Here is an 18,958-nt window from a genome sequence, read left to right on the forward strand (position 1 = left end):
AAAAGGCAGAAGATTAATATTTGGAAAAATACCTCAATCCCACTTTTACATATGGTGTGGAATCTGTGATTGTGTGAGCATATTTTTCTTCCACAAGTTGTGGGAACCTTATAAGAGAGAATGTCATCATGAACTCTTAAAGTAACATAATATAAATGAGGGTAGTCCAGGTAAAGGCTAGAATTATTTTGTCTGAGATTCTTCTACTGCAGTAAAATATGACTTTATGGCTTTTTATACAACTTTTCAATGGGTAATAATAAGCCTAGTTTAAGTATAAACAAATGAGTTAAATGTGAGGCAAAAGAAGTTTAGTTAACAAAAGAGAAACTTTACTGTTAGGAGCATTGAACTTGAACAATACAATAAGTTTACAAAAAAAAAAGGCAAATATTGTTATAAAAATAGAGAAAAAGTAAAAGTAGTAGGAAAAAAACACACATTTATACAACATTGCAGAAGGTAATAAATTCTTATTCAAAATAGAAGTTTATTGTTTTGTAGAGTTATTTCATATTACACAGACAGAGAAATAAAGAGACCCTAATAATTGTTTTATCTGCATCACTAAGCTTTTACTCTATTTTTCTAATAAATTATTATGGTCGTTGTCAATGATGTTTTTGAAGATTATTTTATTGTGCTCCTGGCTGTGTACAAAACGGAAAAACTTTAAATCAACCCAAAAACTTCATTACCCACAATGCTATGAGAACCGGAAGTTCCGGCTGTGTTGTTTCCGAACAGGAAGTTACCCGTTCAAAACAAACGTTAGCTCATCTTGTTATTTTCTTTAGCACTATATATGACAGTTTGTTGCACATAAAACAAAGACGCTTCTTATTTCTGAATAACGTAAGTAGTATTTTTCCATTTTATATGTGGCGCTTATATACTGAGCTGTTTGTTTATTTTGTAGAAGCTAACTAATGCTAACAGCTAAACTTGTTTTCATGTTACCAAGATTCATTTTGTACAACGTACCTTTTCAGTGTTTGTTCAACTCCTAAGATCGCTGTGGAGATTTAAAGATAAAACTGGTTACATGTTCACTTAGAGAAAAAAATAATTGCAGATTTGGTTGTTCAATCTATTTCTGCAACTGCAGAAATAGTGCTGTGATTTAGTAAAATAAGCCATAATATAAGCTTTAAGATAAATATAGTGCATCTGAAAGGTAGAGATGTTTGATTAAAAAGGAAAATATGAGATATAAGTCTGGGATTCATCCAATTTTAAATATTTTGTATGTCTAAATAACTTCAAATATCACTGTAAAGTTTATTTATTTGTGTATTTCTTCTCAGAAATTGGAACTCGTGTATCATACAGATTGATTTCACCCAGAGTGGTACATCTGAACATTAGCTTATCAGGATTATGGCGTAGAAGTGGATAGAGTAGCCAAAAACTGTACTCAAGTCAGAATAGCATTACTTCAAAATAATATTACTCAAATAGAAATGAAAAAGTATAGAAGCATTGTTTTTAAAGTTACTCAAATAAATATAATGTCATGTAATACTACCCACCTCCGGTTGCAGCAACTAAAACATCAGACCAGTCTATGATGATTTGGATATTTCATTATCCCAATTTTGAAAAATAATTTTGAATAGAAATATGTCACATTAATTGAGTTTTCAATTGTGGATTTAAATTAACTGTATTGTGATAACCATCAAAACTAAAACAACTAAATGCTTCAAATAAATTAAGCCTTGTTTACTGAATCTGTGTAATATGAGTTTCACTTGTGGAATTTAATTGGTGAAATAAACATGCTCTGCAGTGATTTTATTTTAATTCTTTCTTAAATCCTTGTATTAATGTAACAGTTCATTAGATGGTTCTTCAGTTTTAAATACTCCATCTACAGCCGTCTGAACTCATCACCTCCACTTTCTTTGCATGCAGTGTTTCCATGGAGACTCCAGAGCCAGGCCCAGCTGATGGAGAAGAACGTCCAGTGGAGCTGCGACCCCGGACGCGCTCCAACCCCGAAGGTGCCGAGGACCGTCGCAGCAGCACCGGCAGCCTCGGAGGCAACGGGAACCCGACCATACCTCAGCCGGCAGTGGGGAACCGCGTGGAGGGCGAAGGCGAAGCCTCGACCACCAACAGCCCTCCAAGCTCTGTTACCACAACGGTTTCAGCGTCTACATCTCAGGCCATGGTTCCCCCTGTGGCCGTTTCCGTGGCAGCTGGTTCTGGAACAGCAGCCAGCACCACGGCCCAGCTCTCCACTGCAGCTGTGACGGTCAAAGAACGGCCAAAGGCCCCTCACCAGCAGCCCGTCCTCAGTACGTCCATTCCTCCACCAGCAGAATACCAGCTGAGAGTTCCCAGAGTCAACTGTCCAGAGAAAGTGGTAGGTCCACCGCACACGGAAATACTTTCTTATTCAGGAAGTTAAAGTGATCAAGAAAGTAAATCCTCAAGGTTCTGTGTCTATCAAAAAAAAAACTGTAGTGTTTACCTGGGTTTATTAAATAATTTCCTAAGTTATTTAAATCTATCCACAAAAGTAGAAAGGTTTAGTTTTTGGCACTATTTGTTGAGTTGAGCATGAACTTTTCTGGATACCGCATTATTTTTCTTTGGGTAAATTTGAGGTCTTACTTCTATGGGTGTGCATTTATTGTATTGCTCTTTTATTGTAAAATTTTTCATTTTGACATGTTATTTTTTTTACTATTTTCTCCATTGTTTGTTCCACAAGAACATGAATAAATATCAGTAAATTTGAAAATTGATCAAATGCAGTTAATATGTGCAGGTTAGTGATATAAATCATATTTCTTTAAGTAAGTGGCCCCCTAAAATGGGAAGAGCAGTATTTGTTTTTGTGGCATTATGATTACTGTGCCATACAGTTAACAAAAAGAACTCATAATAAATCATTTTTTAATCATAATTTTTATCGTTATCACAGTAGTAGCATAAAATATACAGATAAAACTTCCATCTGAGTCTTTGATGTTTTATTTAAAGTAAATTACAAGATAATGAAAGTGGCTCATTTTTATTATATCCAGAGAGAAGCAGTAGAGTTGAAAGAGGGTGTACTTTGTACTGTGATGTAGATTTATACATGACTTCATTTTAATGTTTTCTGTCTTTCCTGCCTTGTTTCCCTCTGTACAGATAATCTGTCTAGATCTTTCTGAAGAAATGTCCTTACCAAAGCTGGAGTCTTTCAACGGGTGTGTAAAAACTCGGTGGACTGTTTCACTGTTTCATGGCTTTAGAGCGTAACGTTGCATCATTTCATTGTCTCTCTGTTTAGATCTAAAACAAACGCCTTGAACATATCCCAGAAAATGATCGAGATGTTTGTGAGAACAAAACACAAGATCGACAAACGACACGAGTTTGCTCTGGTTGTCATCAACGATGATGCTCTATGGGTCGGTACACGAGACGTTCAGGAACCCCTGCTGGATGTTTGACTCATCTTGGTTTAACGTTTTAATTTTTATCTTTGGTTACACAGCAAAACCAAAACCTGAACTTATAAATATGATCTAGTATTTAAATTCAGGAATCCAATCATTTTTACTACTTGTATAGTTCTGTTCTAAACACAAATTAGGAAATAAGGACAGAAGGAAGGATGGAAGGAGGGAGAGAAGGATGGAAGTGAAAATATAAAGAAGGAAGAATGGAGGAGAGATGGAAGAAAGAAAGGAGATATATAAAGAAGAAAGGATGGAATGAGATCTAAAAGAGGAAGGATAGAAAGCGAGATAGAAGGAAAAAAGAATAGAAGGAGATACAGAAGGAAGGATGGAATCAGAGTTAGAAGGAAAGAGTATGGAGTGGAAGCAGTGATAGAAGTAAGAAAGGAAGTGTGGATAGGAGAAAGGAAGGAAGAAAAGGGAAGAAAGAAGAAAGAGGAGAAGAGATGGAAGTAAGGAAAGAATGAGTCGGTAAAGAAGAAGGGAAGGAAGGAAGGACATATAGACAATCTCCGGGTCTGGAAATATTCATTTTTGTCAGTTTATTTTTCTTTCCTCTTCGAAACACTGCAACACAAAAACAATTTCAGCTCATATATTTTTGTTTTTATTTTCTTTTATGAACATTTCCCTTCATTATTGTTTTTTTTTTTTTTGTTTTGTTTTTTGCCCCAGCTGTCTGGCTTCACGTCTGATCCCAGAGAGCTGTGCAGCTGCCTGTATGACCTGGAGACCAATGTGTGCGAGTCCTTCAGTATCCTTCCATCAAACATTCACCAAAATAGTTTTAATAGTAAAGTCAGATTACCCTTAACCTCTACATTTAGACCTGGAAGATCTCCTTAACGTCATGTAAGCTATGTTCATGTTTTTCAAAATTCCTCAGATTTGCTTTAATTGCAAAAATAAAAACTTAAATAAGTTTATGTTTTAAAATCTTGTGCCTGTCGCAGCCGTCAGAAGATTGAGCTGCCGTCGATGGAGAACGTTCAGACCATCCCGCCTCCCTACGTGGTGCGGACTGTCCTCATCTACAGCCGCCACGCTGGGCCCATGCAGTTCAACCCTTCAGAAGCTCTCAGTGTGAGTCACTGCTCTCTGTGGTGTAGTCAAAGCATCTATCTGCTTTATCTTGTGGTGATCAAGTTTTTTATTCCTGCTTCAGAAAATGCTGCAATCTCCATATTTCTTCTTTGATGTTGTCTATTTGCACAACGGGATGGAGGAACAAGGAGATGAGACCAGCTGGAGGGTGAGTGTTTCCTTTAGCTTTTTAAAGACAATATTACATTTTCTTATTTTCTAAATGTGTCTAAAAGTTTACTGTGAAATCAATGAGGTCAGAATTTAAAAAAAAACCTTGCATACAAAAATTGTTCCTTCATTGTCATCCAGATGCGACAACTGTTTGGTCTAGAAATTAAACCAAAAATACTTGCTAAGATTTAATATTTTTGGATTGTTGGCAAAGGGACTCAGACTTAAGGTTGTTTATTCAAACTTTAACTGAGACAAATAAAATATCAGGTCTACTCTACTTCTTTTATTCCTTTACATTTGTGAGATCTCTTAATGTCGAGTCGATCAGTAGTTCTTTGACCATCTCTTAAAGTGTTTCTTTGGTTTCCCAGGAGACCTACACTTCGTTCTGTACCCTGGACTCCAAAGGCATGTGTTATCGCTTTGAGGTTTCCCTGAGCGGACCCGCCATCGAGCTGCACAACTGCATGGCCAAACTGCTGGCTCACCCTCTGCAGAGGCCGTTCCAGAGCCACGCATCCTACAGCCTGCTGGAGGGGGACGACACCCCGGACACGGAGGCTACAGTGTAAAACGGACAAAATAAAACGGCAACGCTTATCTGTGAAATCCACACATGCTGCAGATTCAGCGGAACTTTTTATTTTTTATCTGAAGGCACAATGTCACTGTTATATTTTCCTTTGCTTTTGAACAAACGTGAGAATATCTGGGAAATGAGGGTTTCTAGAAGTCACTGATTGTAACCAAATTGTTCTGTTACGTGGTGAAAATCACTTGAACTGTCCTGGTGATGAGGGAGTAGATGATGAGAGTTCACATAAATAAAAAATAACCTAATAAAGAGTGGAAGTTGCAGTAGTTGAAGCTTTAGGTTTTGCAAAGATCACTTTCATATTTGCCTTTTTGCTTCTGAATGTAATGAATTTGAAAGTTTGATTATTTACGAGCAAAACAACATTCTGACTGTCCATTTTAATTTTGAGATAGAATGCCAACAAAAGATCCATAAAACACATTAAATAAAAGTTGCAGATTAATTTATATGTCAGGATTTGATCACCTGACTTATAAATTATTAGAAAATGTTTTAATTTGTCAGGAGGTTTGGGTTATCTTTTTTTCCTCGTCAAGACTTTCTGATTCAGCGCCAGAGATTATTAGCTTTACCTAAATGTTTTTCTCCCTTAGCTGCTCCTTTGTTTCCATGCTGGAATGTTTTCTGGAGGCTAAATACTGCCAGAGCTTTTTATCTGGCCCTCTACACTCCAGCAGGACTCATAAATAGAACCTTCACCAGATTAAAGTTGTTTTTATCTGTATAATTGTGAATTTATTGCAAATTATCTGAAAGACTTTAAAAAACATTGGGTTTAAGTGAGTAACTCCCGCCTGCAGGTGGCAGTATTTCTTACTCCTACTACACTGCTGCCTCAGTTTTTCTTAAGTTGTAGTCCGTGATCGATATACCGAATAAAAATGCCACAATTACCATAAGCACAAATCTCGCGAAATTTCTATCAAATATTCCTAAATTAGCCTCACAAATCTGTGAATTTGATTTTAAAAAATATCTAAAACAATCACAAAATCCTGGATGTGAAAACATGTTCAAAACTTAAATTTTAAGAAGTACTTATCAAATGAGGAGACGGCTATTAATGTTTTAACAGTTTGCTAATAGATTTGATCAAAGGCACTTTGAAAACATTTATTTTCAAAATGAAAATAAGTTTGACATCCCTGATTTGCAGTTTAGAATATGGCCGGTTTTGTTCACTTCATCGCTGTTGTACGTCACACAATATGACCGTGTAGGAAGCTACACAAACACATTGATGGTTTTACCTGAAATGTAGCTTTACTCACAAAAACCCCCTGCACGTATAAGCTTTTTTGGTTATATTGAAAAGGCATATTTAATCCTATTGATGATATTTTAAATTGTTTAGCTGGTTTGGTCAGTAGATGGCAGCAGATTCCACCTTGAAATACATCCAGCTCAGACAGAAAGCCCCAGTGTGTTCTGCTGTCTGAACAGAACTTAGTCCATATTTTCTAAATCCAACAAATGGCATCCTGAACACACATCTTGCTGGATTCCTATGTTGTGTTAAAAAAATCTGGAAAAGTTGTTTGAATTTCCATATTTTATTTAATCTTGTTATAAAAATCTGAATTATCTAGAAAATGCAAAGCAATTTTTAATAATTATATTTAGATAACCAGTTTTAAAGTTTCAAGCTATAAAATAAATACAGAAATTACTTTTTCAGGGATTTTCATGGACAGATAATTTGCTAATTATTTGTCTCATACTGTCACAGCATAATGATAGTTTTAACAAATACACTTGATTTTATTTTATGTTTCTATTATTTTCTTGAGCCACAAGCACTTTTGACTAAATTTTGAACACCTCGGCATCAGATAGTGAAAATGTGTCACTTAAACATCTATTGCCTGAACAATTCTTCAGTGCTTGAGATATATCTTCCTGTCCAGTTGGCCAGTTGTCTCAAAAGGTGTCAGTCTCCAACCATTTGACTTCCTGCCTTTGTTCAGAGGTCATCAGCCTGCGCTGCCGCTCTATCTTCATAAATGAGTCTTTTTCCATTTGAAGGAAGGCTGTCAGACATACGTGGGCGAGCAGGAAAACATAACCTGGCGCTCGGAGAACCTTTGGCCCTTCACACTCTTCCCAGCCTCACGTTGTGTGCCTCACGTCATCGGCTCTGATAACAGCTTAGCTAGAATGGAGAGCGCCCAGAGGGAGACTTTGTTATTCCCTCAGCTCTGAAGAGTGACAGCTACCTATTGTTTCAGTTCTCTCGGTCCTCCTCTGCCATGACTCCTTTCCGCGCAGGCTCAGGACAGGATGTGGTGGAAATTTTTGCTGTATTTGTTTGGCTTTTTCTGCATTACTTCTTAACATGTTGCACATTGTTCGTCCTTCACCAGGGAATAGGATGAGGATTTCTGCTCCTGCTATATTTAAAAGTGGCACGGATAGGTAATGCTTCCTGCTTTCTTGACTCCCACAAGTGGAAGTTCACTAAATATATCCACATTATTTGCCAAAAACATGCTCTACTCTGTTCTCCAAATACTAATTTCATTCCAGTTAGATAATCTACTGTACATAATTTACATACACAGCATGCTTTCGAGCTGAAATCATTAATAATGATGAATCGATTATTTAAACAATTCGCCATCTGTTCTAGTAATTGATTAATTGTTAATTGGAGTATGCAGACTCAAAATAGGCCATTTGCTGAAAGAACACCCTCTGAGCATTAAATAAGCAAAAATTTTACAAAAATACCTACATTTCGTATTTATGTTAAAGAAAAAAAAACTATTGGAAACCAATCTGCCTGGTTGATTAGACCTTTGATCACTTCCCCACAGAAAAAAAATACTGTCTTATGAAATCTGTCTACCATAGGACTGGACGATAAATCAATAACAATATACAATATTATGATAGAAATGCAATATCAATAGATGATACTTCAGACAGAAAATTCAATATTTAGAATATTGACCTCTCAGAGGACAGCTAAATGGGGTGAAAGGTCAGAGGTGAAGGCACTCTGTTCACAATAAAACCAAACTGCAGTCCAACAGTTCATGACTGCATGCTGATAAAAAAGCTTTTGTCCAATTATCTGCTGATAAAAGTTGAAAAAAAAATCCTGAAAATGCATGATTTTAAAAGTCACATTTTTAATAAATATGGTGTCAGAAAAAATATGAGCACTGAACCAGAGGAGGGTCGACTGTAAATATACAGTAAACCATCCTGTCTTAAAACTTGTGGAGATTTTTGTCATTATTATTCAAGTTTCTGTAACAATATAGTGTCTTCTATTGCATGGAAAGTTTTTGCTGGTCATTCAGGAAGAGGAGGGGGCATCCAGGACCAACCCTTTATAAACCTGATCCCTTCACACTCATTAGGCTCCCTGTTCACCACATCTCTGCCTGATCATTTCAGCATCTTTAACGACAAACAGCAAAACCAAGGATTAAAAAAAAATAAAACTCAACTTCTACTTGGTAAACATCTGCTTTTTCTTTGCAGAGAAGATCAAGTCTGAAGAATTTTTAAAAATATCTTCTTTGTCATTGAAAATATTATCACAAAAACCAGCTGCAACCATTTCACCACCGGCTGCCATGTACAGCTCCAGCTGCTCCCGGGTCAAGCTCGGCCCAGAGGCCCGGCAGCCGCTGTACAGAAACAAAGGGAAGAGCTGCGGCTACTACATGAGGATCGTTTTCTTCTTTTCATCCCTCATCCAGTCGCTCATCATCGTCAGCCTGGTGCTCCTCTTCATCTACGGACAGCCAGAAAAGTCTGCAGAGGAGGAGCGGGTCAAGGTTAGTGATTTCCTTAACGACTGTAAGCTCTTAAAGTAACTTTTATCAGATTGACTGATGAAAAAAAAATCCTACAAATGCATGATTTTAAAGGACTATGCCACATTTTTTCAGTTAAAGAAAACACAAACATTGAACAAGGCGACGGCAAAGTACCCAAAATTGTACTCAAGTATGAGTAGCACTACTTCAACTAATTTCACTCAAGTAAAAGTAAAAAGAAATCACTCAGCTAAGAATGAAAAAGTATTTGGTGAAAAGGCTACTCAAGTAATAAGTGAAACATCAATTTATCAGACAAAATATAACTTTTTTTGGGAAACTTTGGTATTTATATGTAATTATTCATATAATTACAAAATAAGGAAAAAATATTGTCGATTACAATTTATTTCAACATAAAACTTTAACAAAAACTGCTGGTTTGTGTCTGTCTGGTGAATTTTTTTGGTTCTTCATTCAGTGAAGTTATTTACAGTGGAGAAGAGTATCCAGAAATTTGACAATACTTCATAAAAGTCTACTCAAGTAAAAGTAAAAAGTACATATTTTATAATTTTTTTAATTTAATCTTTACTTAATGAATGATCTGTTCAGAAAACATTAAAACACCCTACAGCTTAATGAAAATACTCCTAAAAGTTAATTTTTACATAAAGTTTCTCAAGTAAATGTGAATAAACAACTCTGCATTGAACTATCGCTGATTCTTCATCATGTATTGTGCAGAAGCTGGAGCTGGAATTTAACAAGCTGAGCGCAGACAACATGAACCTGACAAAGCAGAAAGTCGAGCTTGGAGCAAAGCTTGCCGCTAGTTTGGCTGAGAAAGCGGCTCTGCAGAAAGAGATAGCGAACTTCACAAAATTCAGATTCAACACTGTAAGTACAGAGAATAAACAAGAGGAAGCTGCATTTTTCTCTGTCAAGTTGCAGAACTGCTCTGATGCATTTTGTCAAGATCATCTCATCATTCCCATCCTCACTTTCATTTCTGTTTTTTAATGGTACTTCTGTGGAAAAGGATTAGAGTCACTCAAAAAGTGAATTCTGGCTTTTTTCCCTCAGATTTCTGACTTGATCTCAGAAGACGAAAGTTAGAAATCTTAGAAAAAAGTTAAAAATCAGTCAGAATTATTTTCTGTATCTAATTTCAGTGGCCGAAACGCTCTTCTGTACATTTCTGTTGCTTCTCTGTTGGTCATCTTTGTAATAATAGAAATGAAAACCTATTCATTATTTAATTCGCCTTCTTTTATGTCTTTTTTTTTTAAATGGGCAAACCTTGAAAAGCAGAGAATCAGCCCTCAGTTTCCTATGCGCTGTCCTCCCTGTCTTCCACCACCTACATATATCCGTAAGTCCAACACTGCATAAACATCTCAGAGTAACTAACAACAACTTTAGCTGTGACTGAAACGTTCAGAGTTCAGAAGCAGTCCCAAGATGCTTGTATGTGTTTAACTTTTGAAGTTTTCCAGGACTGAATAGGAATGTAATCTGGATTCATTGCAAGTGATTGTCCTGCAGATATAACTTATGTCTACTAGACTGACTAAAGCATGTAGAAATTGTGCAAAACAGAATTCTAGTTGTTAGATTTGATTTTCTTGTGTCACAAACCTTCCATCTGAATCCTGCAGATATTGCAAAGTGTCATGAACGCGTCCAAAATGAGACAGCACTTGTTAAGTCAAATGCCAATCAGATGGCTCAGAATCTGTTGTCTGAGAGGGACAATGCCTTCAGAGATCGAGACAACGCCATCAGAGATCGAGACAAAGGCTTCAGAGATCGAGACATCCATCTCACGGAGGCCAGGAATCTGCGCAGAGATAAGGATCTCCTGGAGGAGAAGCTCACCACTTACAAAAGGTGCCGTCCTCCTGTCTGTCTGTCCAGATGGTGCATTTGATTTAAAATGTAAAGAACAATCTAATGGCGGCTTTTCTTTCAAATCAGGAAGTGCAAAGACGACTTTGTTCAGGCTCTGAGTGGGGTCCAGACTGTGACCACCAAGTTTTTGAATAAGATCGACAACCTGTTCCCTCACTCGCTGACGTTCCACCTCACCTGCAAGAGCCAGAGAGAACAGCTGGAGACGATAAAAAGCAACTGCACCAACCTGTCCAGGGAAGTGGAGAACAAGTTCCAGCCGTATCTGGACCATGTGGGAGAGACGGTGTGTGAATGCAGACTGCTTTACCCCAAAAGCATAAAGAGATTGAAAAAAAAAAAACATCATTTCAGCCTTAAAAACATCCAATGCTGCAGCAATGTGACAAGTTCTCCTGGTTTTGGTGAAAGTGAAGTTTTTTTTGTAGTTTAGTAAAGCAGAATGAGTTTTGCATCAAGTTTGTTTGCCTCACGGTTTCATGTAGCATTTGCAACTTTAGTCCAATTAAAAATCTAAATGCAGACAGAAAATCACATCATAACACCAAAAAGAAGAGGTAATTATAATAAACTATTTCACCAAATAAGTTAATACCATAGGGAATCATATTATCTGCACAGCATTAAACCTCACAGGTAATAACCTCGGTCAAATCAACCCTGAAACTTTCCCTCAACACCTTTCTTCCTAAAATTCCCTGGAAAAAACAAGCTGAGCAGGAAACCTGTTTCTCCAGGGAGGAAGTTTACTCACGGCATCATTCCTGATAAATCCAGCTAAAGAGACAGATGTCCTGTGAGGCAAACCTGAGGTCAACGCCGAGGTGAAGCTGTCCGCCCTGCTGATGCAGCAGGACAAAAGACTAAACTTATCTTAAGCAACAACACGTCGCTGTTAATCTTTAAAAAGCTCCAAAGGACAAGCAGAAAGCTTCACCTTTACATGATTTATTTTAGTTTCTTCACCTGAAAAACTTTAGCTTTTCCTTTCAGAGTTCAGTTAAACTGACCTGTGTGCCCCCAACCTAGATAAACTAAGGAAGGAAATGAAATATTCATTAAACTTTTTGTCTTTTAAAGAGAAATTATGACTTTATCCTGCAGATGACTGAGATTCAATGGCGCTCCAGTCAGCTGGAGGTGCAAAACTCGGATCTGACCTCCAAACTGCAGCAGTGTGAAGACAAACACAAGGCGGCGGTTGCTAAAGCTGCCATGGATTTAGGCGAGAAGCAAAAGTTTCATGATCAACAGGTGGGTTCTGGAGCAAAGCTCTGAGAAAAGACGTTTTCTTCAGTGACAAAAATTAAAGCTGCAGTAACTTTTACAAAAATATGATTTTTACATGATTGTTAAAACTAGTAGGAGACATTTTTCCCAGATAATCTTCTACTATTGTCCTCTGAAAAAATGCACTGCTCTTGGTCAAAAGCAACCAATCAAAGCCGGGATGAGGGACTTAGCTCTGTCAATCATTCTTGTGTGCGCGCTGCTAAATGTACTAAAGGTGGAGAAACAAATGTCACAGAAAAATGTTTATCTGCTGTCGTTGTGGTCATGCTAACTGGTCTGAGCTGATGGGGAGAAGCTGAGCAGAGAGCAAGGGGGAGAGGCTGTGAGCGGCGCGTACACAAGGGTGATTGACACTATCCTGTCACAATGTAATAACTTTAACAAATAGATAAGAAACATGTTTTATAAAAGTTACATACTGCAGCTTTAATGAATGAATTAAAAGTGCATTTTTTGTTTTAAATTGGTGCATCTTTTGTTTTAGTTAACGACATTACTGAAAGAGAAACTCCAGCAGGAGCAACAACTGGCCCAGAAAGACACAGAGATTCAGGCGCTGCGTCAAATGCTGCCCAGCAAGGTAAGACACAGAGGAACAATCTCTATATAAACATAAACAATTGATTCACATATTATATGTGGAGCGTCCAGATTTAAGAATTTTGGTAAGGCAAAAGCATTTCTGAGTAAAACTTTGCTGTGAGGCAGTAAATGCTTGATCTGTGGTTAAACAATAATTAAATCATTTAATCTTTTCACAGGCTGGCCCACCAAACGCTGCTGTCCTGCAGACTGTGCCTCAGCAGGGCAAGTAGGCTGCTACCAACATGTCTGACGTGACGCAGACCTGAAGAGGTGAGCTCCCGCCCTGAAACCTTCCTGATTAACCTTCAAATCAAGCCTTCATTCAATCTATTCCATGTTTTCATTTTGCTTGAGAGGGAGAGATAAAATTGACTCGTCATTTTGCTTCATTAATCCTCTAACAAGCAGGAGTTTGTGCTCATAATTAAATTTATTTTACTGCATCAATATTGCAATTAATCCCATTTTTCAGCAGCAACAGAGTTGCCGTTCATCGTTTGGAGTAAAACTGGAGTTTAGACAATAATGTTGGAAATTAAAAGACTTGACTGTCTACTCTATATTTCTTCTGCTCTTGCATGTGTATTGAACATGTTAATAAATGTTTTTCTTATTTATATTTTTCAGGTTGGTTGATGTGAGTCGTGAATCCATCTACTACCTGTAGCACCGATTTCCAAAGCACAGAAAACCCACCGCAACTTCGACTGTGAACTTTCAACTGACATGTTTATGTTACTATTGTTAAGGAATTTGATAAAACCTCTAAATATCACTGGCATAACAAAAATACTCCTTCCTACATTTTCAGTATTTTACAGAACATACTAAACACGATGAGATCTTAAATTATTTTAGTCTAACCTTAAATGTAGATAAAAGTGCAACAATTTCCTGGTTAAACCAAAGCAAGTAGAAATGTTATTCACCAAGCTACTGCTAATTAAAGGAGCAGTGCTATTTTCGTTTTATAGCAAAATCAATCAATCTTCAGTCGTTTTAAAAAGGGTTTACATATCAAAATATCTTAAAAGAAATTTGACTTCATAATTCAACACATTGAAATTGGGCCTCTGTCTCTTTAAGAAGCTTCTGCTCTTTCCGACTCTGCCTTCAACAACAACATTTCTCCATCTACAATCGTTTTCAGGAGTGTTGCAATGAGAAATAGTTTTATAATGAGCTTAGCAGACTCACAGTTCCAACAAGTGCTAATTGGTGCTGCTGCTAGTCTGAAGGAGCAGTCTGGGGAGGCGCTAACCCTTTTGATGGGGGAATAACATTATAGAATGATAGAAATGTGAAAAACTCAATTTTACATAAAAGTAACTGATTAATTGATCATCAGTAAGTGTGATTGCTTTTATAAAGACAGGACTTCAGCCAGGTTCTGGTCCAGTTTGTTAACATGATGTAAAAAACCCAGAGGGATACAGGTGTAAATATTTTTCTTGTGTGTCACTCACAAACTAAAAATGAACTCTGACTCACTCCGAAGCAGGTTTTCCCTCTTATTGTCTCAGCGGTTGTAAAAATGCAACAAAGACTCGAGACAAGGACACATAGAGCCGCTGTTTTGTCTGCTACAAACTAAAATAGCAACATTTATGTTTCCTCGTGATTCATGAGCAGTTTGCACGAAAACACATCATCATGTCTGGAGTTAGCTGCTCTATTTCTATTTTTGTGTTTATGGCAAGCTTAAAAATAGGTCAAATCTATTTGCTGCCTGTTTTATGGCTTATTTTATAGTTTTAGTAACTATAATAGGAACCGTTCTTTAGCTTTACAGCTTCCTTTTCCTTCCAGAAGTCAATAGCACAAAGGTTTCTAGTGCTGGAAATAGATACAGGTCTTTTTTGTTTGTTTTTACAATTATTAGAGGTCCATTTTGGTACACATGAACAAGAAAAGGGAAAAAATAGAAACATTGTAAAAGGAAAATTTACTCCTCAAATTCAGGATCAGGTTGAATTCTCCTCAAAGCTTGTGTAAATATTGTACAGATTATTCATGCTGGTGATTAAAATTATACATTTATTCTTCTTAAACGGCATTTTTCCTGCTTTATTATAGTGAATTTACATTAAAATATTTTCCTTTTACTAACATATCTATGCAAATATACACCTTCTGCTTAACTTTGAGGCACCTATAATAATCTGACCTAAATTTATCTTTGAAATTTATGATTTATTTTGAACTTTGAGTTTAAGCAACCCGATTGCTCTGAAATATGTGAATAAATTGTGTTATTATATTACATATGGTTTGTTGAAATTAAATAAGCTTGTTTTCCTGCCACCAAATGATAAAGCTACTAGTTAATCTGTTTCTAAGTAAAGGAAAATGAACCGCTGATGTTAGATATGTAAATAAAAACAGTTTTGACTTGACTATCCTGCGTTTGTGTGTAACTTTAGGTAAAAAAAAGTCTCTAATTTTCTCAGGAAATTCAACAGACATCACTCAATGGAAAAGGAGTATTAGTTGCAAAATAATAATTTTTCAGCTGCTATTCATATGATTTGTTTTAGGTGATGAGCTCCAAGTCCTTGTTGCCATCAGCAGAATTGGAAACATGTCAGAGTAGGAGAAATTATGGAACAATAAGCTAATCTGCACGTGGAAGAAAAGGATTTGGTCCAATGAGACCAAAGTTGTAACTTTTTGATTGCAAAAGCAAACAAAGCATCTTTCTCAGTTTCATCAGATCCAACTGAGCCTGAACTATTCACCAAAGAATCAGCAGAAATGAGTAAATCTGGTATAAACATCCCAGAAAACATGCAGCAGTGGTTGAAGTGAATGGTGGTTAGGGAAAGCATTGAATCATCAGAGCTGATTACAAATGCACTCCGCACTTTACAGATTTGTATTTGGAAATGATGATGAAAACTGTGCATTGTTTTACTTTCACTCCACAGTCACTACTTCATGTTCATTCACGTTTTTACATGTTTGTTTTTTCTTATGGATGTGACTTATTTTTACGTTTATTGTAAATGTTTACCGTAAATTACTCTTAGATTTCAGTATATCTATAGATTAAAATCTGTCATAAATCATAGGTCATGTGTGTCATGATGTTAATTGTATTTTTTTAATCCCTCCCATCAACTTGCTAGGAAACTACAGATGAGAATTAGCCTTTCTGGCTAAATCTGGCATATTTACATAATGTATTTATAATACATTATGTAAATATGTATTAAATATTCATGATTAATAATTTCCCCTTTATGAAAATAAAATTAATCTGAAATTTATTACAAGAAATGTCCAAGAAAATACTTTTGGAAATAAGTGTAATCCCTTAATTCTAACTTTTTAAAACATATTGTGCAATTAGATTAATTAGAAATTAGCATGTTTTTCTTACAATACATTTAAAAGTCAGTTTATTTTGTTGTTCAAGTGGTTGGTGGCAGAGATCCTTAGATATTTAAGGCTTATGGAAACCAGTTATACTTCCTGTAGTCACAACTTGTTACCAGTAAAGAAGCCAGAGAGACAGGAAGAGAAAAAACGTTTTCTGCTTTCCATATTTCTTAAAAAAAAAAATAAAAAAATCCGTCAGGCTCACTTTTCTGATGAATGTGAAATCTACAGGTGAGTCTGTCTGCTTTCTGTTGGCAGGAAATCCTTTGTTTAACATAAAGTGTTTGTGATTCCATGTATAGTCCCGGATGCGCTCATGCACACCGATTCACATGGATACAGGGCGGACCGGGCTGGATCCAGCTACGTCAACACTCACAGCTCAGGACGGCGACTATTCAGAACCACAGGAAGCTGACAGACAGTTTAAAGTCCCTGCAATCAGTCAAAATGTGACAGAAAAGTTGGGCATCAGTCAGAAACGATGTGAAACTATGTTAGAAAAATTTAGCTGGTATGAGTCCTAATTTATTTATTAGACTTTTGGTCAGTCAGATTTATGAAGCCCAGTTTTCTAAGTATCTCAGAAGTTTTCTAGAAAAACTTGGACATGTTGTAGTTTGAAAAGATGAAAATTTCTGAGTTTTTTCAACCTAACATTCTACTTTTCAAACTCAGAAATTCCCCAGTTCTTTTTCTAGAAAAAAAAGCTTTTGTTCTATTTGTCTATCTACAATGGACCTAATATTAATTTATCATGCAAACATCAGCCAGTTTAGACAAAAATCCCTTATAACTTTGCAAGAAAGATGAATACATTTTTTCTGGATCACTTTTGGTTGAAGCATCCAAATCAACAAAATAACGACTTTGGAGATTTAGACATTTCTAGCCAGGATTTAGAGCTAAATGTGTGTAGATATTTCCAAAAAGGCAATAGCAAAGGAGCAAAACTGTATTGAGTTGTGCTACATTCACAACAAACATTTACATCCAAATACTGAAGCACGGCTTAAGTATTTAAAGACAAAGCTCCAAAATTTCTAACCACAAATCACCATGACAGCAAATCCCACTTTTAGCTCAAACTCCCCCAGCTTTGTCATCAATCAGAGAAAACATGAAAGAGAATCAGAGAGTTGACAGAGCAAAGCGGCAAGAGGAAGAGTCGCCAGCTCAGACTGAGTCAAACAAATGCAGAAACATCAGTAACGCCGGTCTGCAGCGGCCGAATATCGTCACAGACAGGGAGAGAAGAACCAGGGGAAGAAGGGTGAGGAGTTCAACAAGGAAACATAAATATTTGATCAAGGGCAGATTGACAGGCGAACAAAGGGTGCAGAGATTATCGCCTCCAAAAACGCCCTTTTCCCACTGAAGGGAGAAGTGTTGCCCCTTACTACCTGCGTTTCCATTACAAATGTGTGCAAAACTTTATTGATATTGCACTAAAGTTGAAAAAACACAATTTCGCAATAGTGGTGCTTGTATTAAATAAGAAAACGTAAATAAAACCACAAGTTAATAAAAGATAAGATGGATGTCAGTGTCCGTCTTCCATTTTCTGTCGTTTTTTCGTCTTCTGTAACATCCGAAGAAGTGTTTCTGTTGCAGTTTTGTGAAATACACTAATTTTGATTCATCCTAGCGCAAAAACATTTAGTCAAAAAACTGCAGTATTTTCAAAATTGGTCTGTTTCCATTAAACAAATGTATTTTAGTCATTCCAATTTATGCACTTTTGTGGTCACTGGAAACTCAACCATTGTCCCTCATCCAGAACTCGAATGGAAACTGAGTAAAAAAAGAAAACAATATACTAAATACAATCTTACAATTAAATTAAAAACTCAATTAAAAAATATTTACTAATCCAATAGGAAAATTAAATGTTGCAACTTGTTTTACACAAACACATTATGTTCATTTAAGGGGGATAAAAGGCCTTAATTTGATCTCGTGAACAATAAACTGAGTCATAGTTGTCATCACAATGTTATTTTCTGCAGTATTACAATCACAAATTACTGCTTGGATGCAATATTTGGTACAAATTATTACGTTTGAGATATTTTTCTGTTTCTGTCAATATCTGTAAATGCAGTGAGAAAACTAAGCCTGAAGGAAAATACTTCAGTTACTTCAAATAAATGCAACATAATATGATATAAAAATGAGTTTATGATAGATAATTTACTCCTCTGCAGACTTCAACCAAGATCAAATTTTTCACTTAAACATCTCAGTTTTTATGGCAAAACAAATCTACACAAATCAACCTAATCCCATTTAAAAGTTATTTCCTTTACATTTGGCAGCAACAAATTAATTTATAGAAACTCGCAGTGAATTATTTTTATTGATGTGCATAGATTCAGTCACACTGGAGGGATTTCAAATGTGTTAAGTTCACAACATGGAATCTCAATTAGTCCAAACTTTGACTAGGCAACCCTAAAACTTGTTAAAAGACAACAGCCACATATTCTATCTATTTGTTTTAACAAGTGGACCTTCCTTTAACATTTACGAATAAATAAGAAAAGTATCAATTTCAATGATAAAAGTAGACATCCGCACACTCCGCTGACCTTGTCGAGGGCACAGCTGATTTTGTTTTGTTGTGCTGCCGCCCCGAAGGACAATATTTAGCCTTGGAAAAGTTTTTCGGCTGATGACTGAGTCCATGCCAA

The 18,958-nt window shown here is 36.4% G+C and overlaps 2 protein-coding genes across 3 annotated transcripts in view; both read left to right on the plus strand.

Moving 5' to 3' along the window:
- Positions 1–15,280, plus strand: part of plvapb (plasmalemma vesicle associated protein b) — a 30,363-nt gene extending 15,083 nt beyond the window's left edge. Inside the window, exons 1-10 of one of the 2 annotated variants that reach the window (XM_015041550.1) lie at positions 8,677–8,786; positions 8,881–9,110; positions 9,840–9,992; positions 10,407–10,467; positions 10,754–10,985; positions 11,073–11,292; positions 12,111–12,260; positions 12,784–12,879; positions 13,061–13,154; positions 13,512–15,280. In XM_015041550.1, coding sequence (XP_014897036.1) covers positions 8,907–9,110; positions 9,840–9,992; positions 10,407–10,467; positions 10,754–10,985; positions 11,073–11,292; positions 12,111–12,260; positions 12,784–12,879; positions 13,061–13,114 — 1,170 coding nt within the window. In that variant the 5' untranslated portion in view covers positions 8,677–8,786; positions 8,881–8,906 and the 3' untranslated portion in view covers positions 13,115–13,154; positions 13,512–15,280. Of the gene's footprint in view, positions 1–8,676; positions 9,111–9,839; positions 9,993–10,406; positions 10,468–10,753; positions 10,986–11,072; positions 11,293–12,110; positions 12,261–12,783; positions 12,880–13,060; positions 13,155–13,511 lie in introns of those variants that run through there. The other variant, XM_015041551.1, reaches the window with a different exon arrangement.
- Positions 713–5,592, plus strand: babam1 (BRISC and BRCA1 A complex member 1). Its single transcript, XM_015041552.1, has 9 exons — positions 713–855; positions 1,918–2,371; positions 3,148–3,206; positions 3,290–3,410; positions 4,137–4,215; positions 4,289–4,313; positions 4,415–4,544; positions 4,627–4,713; positions 5,093–5,592. The coding sequence occupies exons 2-9, from the start codon at positions 1,925–1,927 to the stop codon at positions 5,291–5,293; spliced, it is 1,149 nt and encodes a 382-aa protein (XP_014897038.1). The 5' UTR covers positions 713–855; positions 1,918–1,924; the 3' UTR covers positions 5,294–5,592.
- Positions 15,281–18,958: the final 3,678 nt, after the last annotated feature.

Source organism: Poecilia latipinna, unplaced genomic scaffold (assembly GCF_001443285.1).
Source record: "Poecilia latipinna isolate Pla-1442-1.1 unplaced genomic scaffold, P_latipinna-1.0 Scaffold557, whole genome shotgun sequence".
NCBI lineage: Eukaryota > Metazoa > Chordata > Actinopteri > Cyprinodontiformes > Poeciliidae > Poecilia > Poecilia latipinna.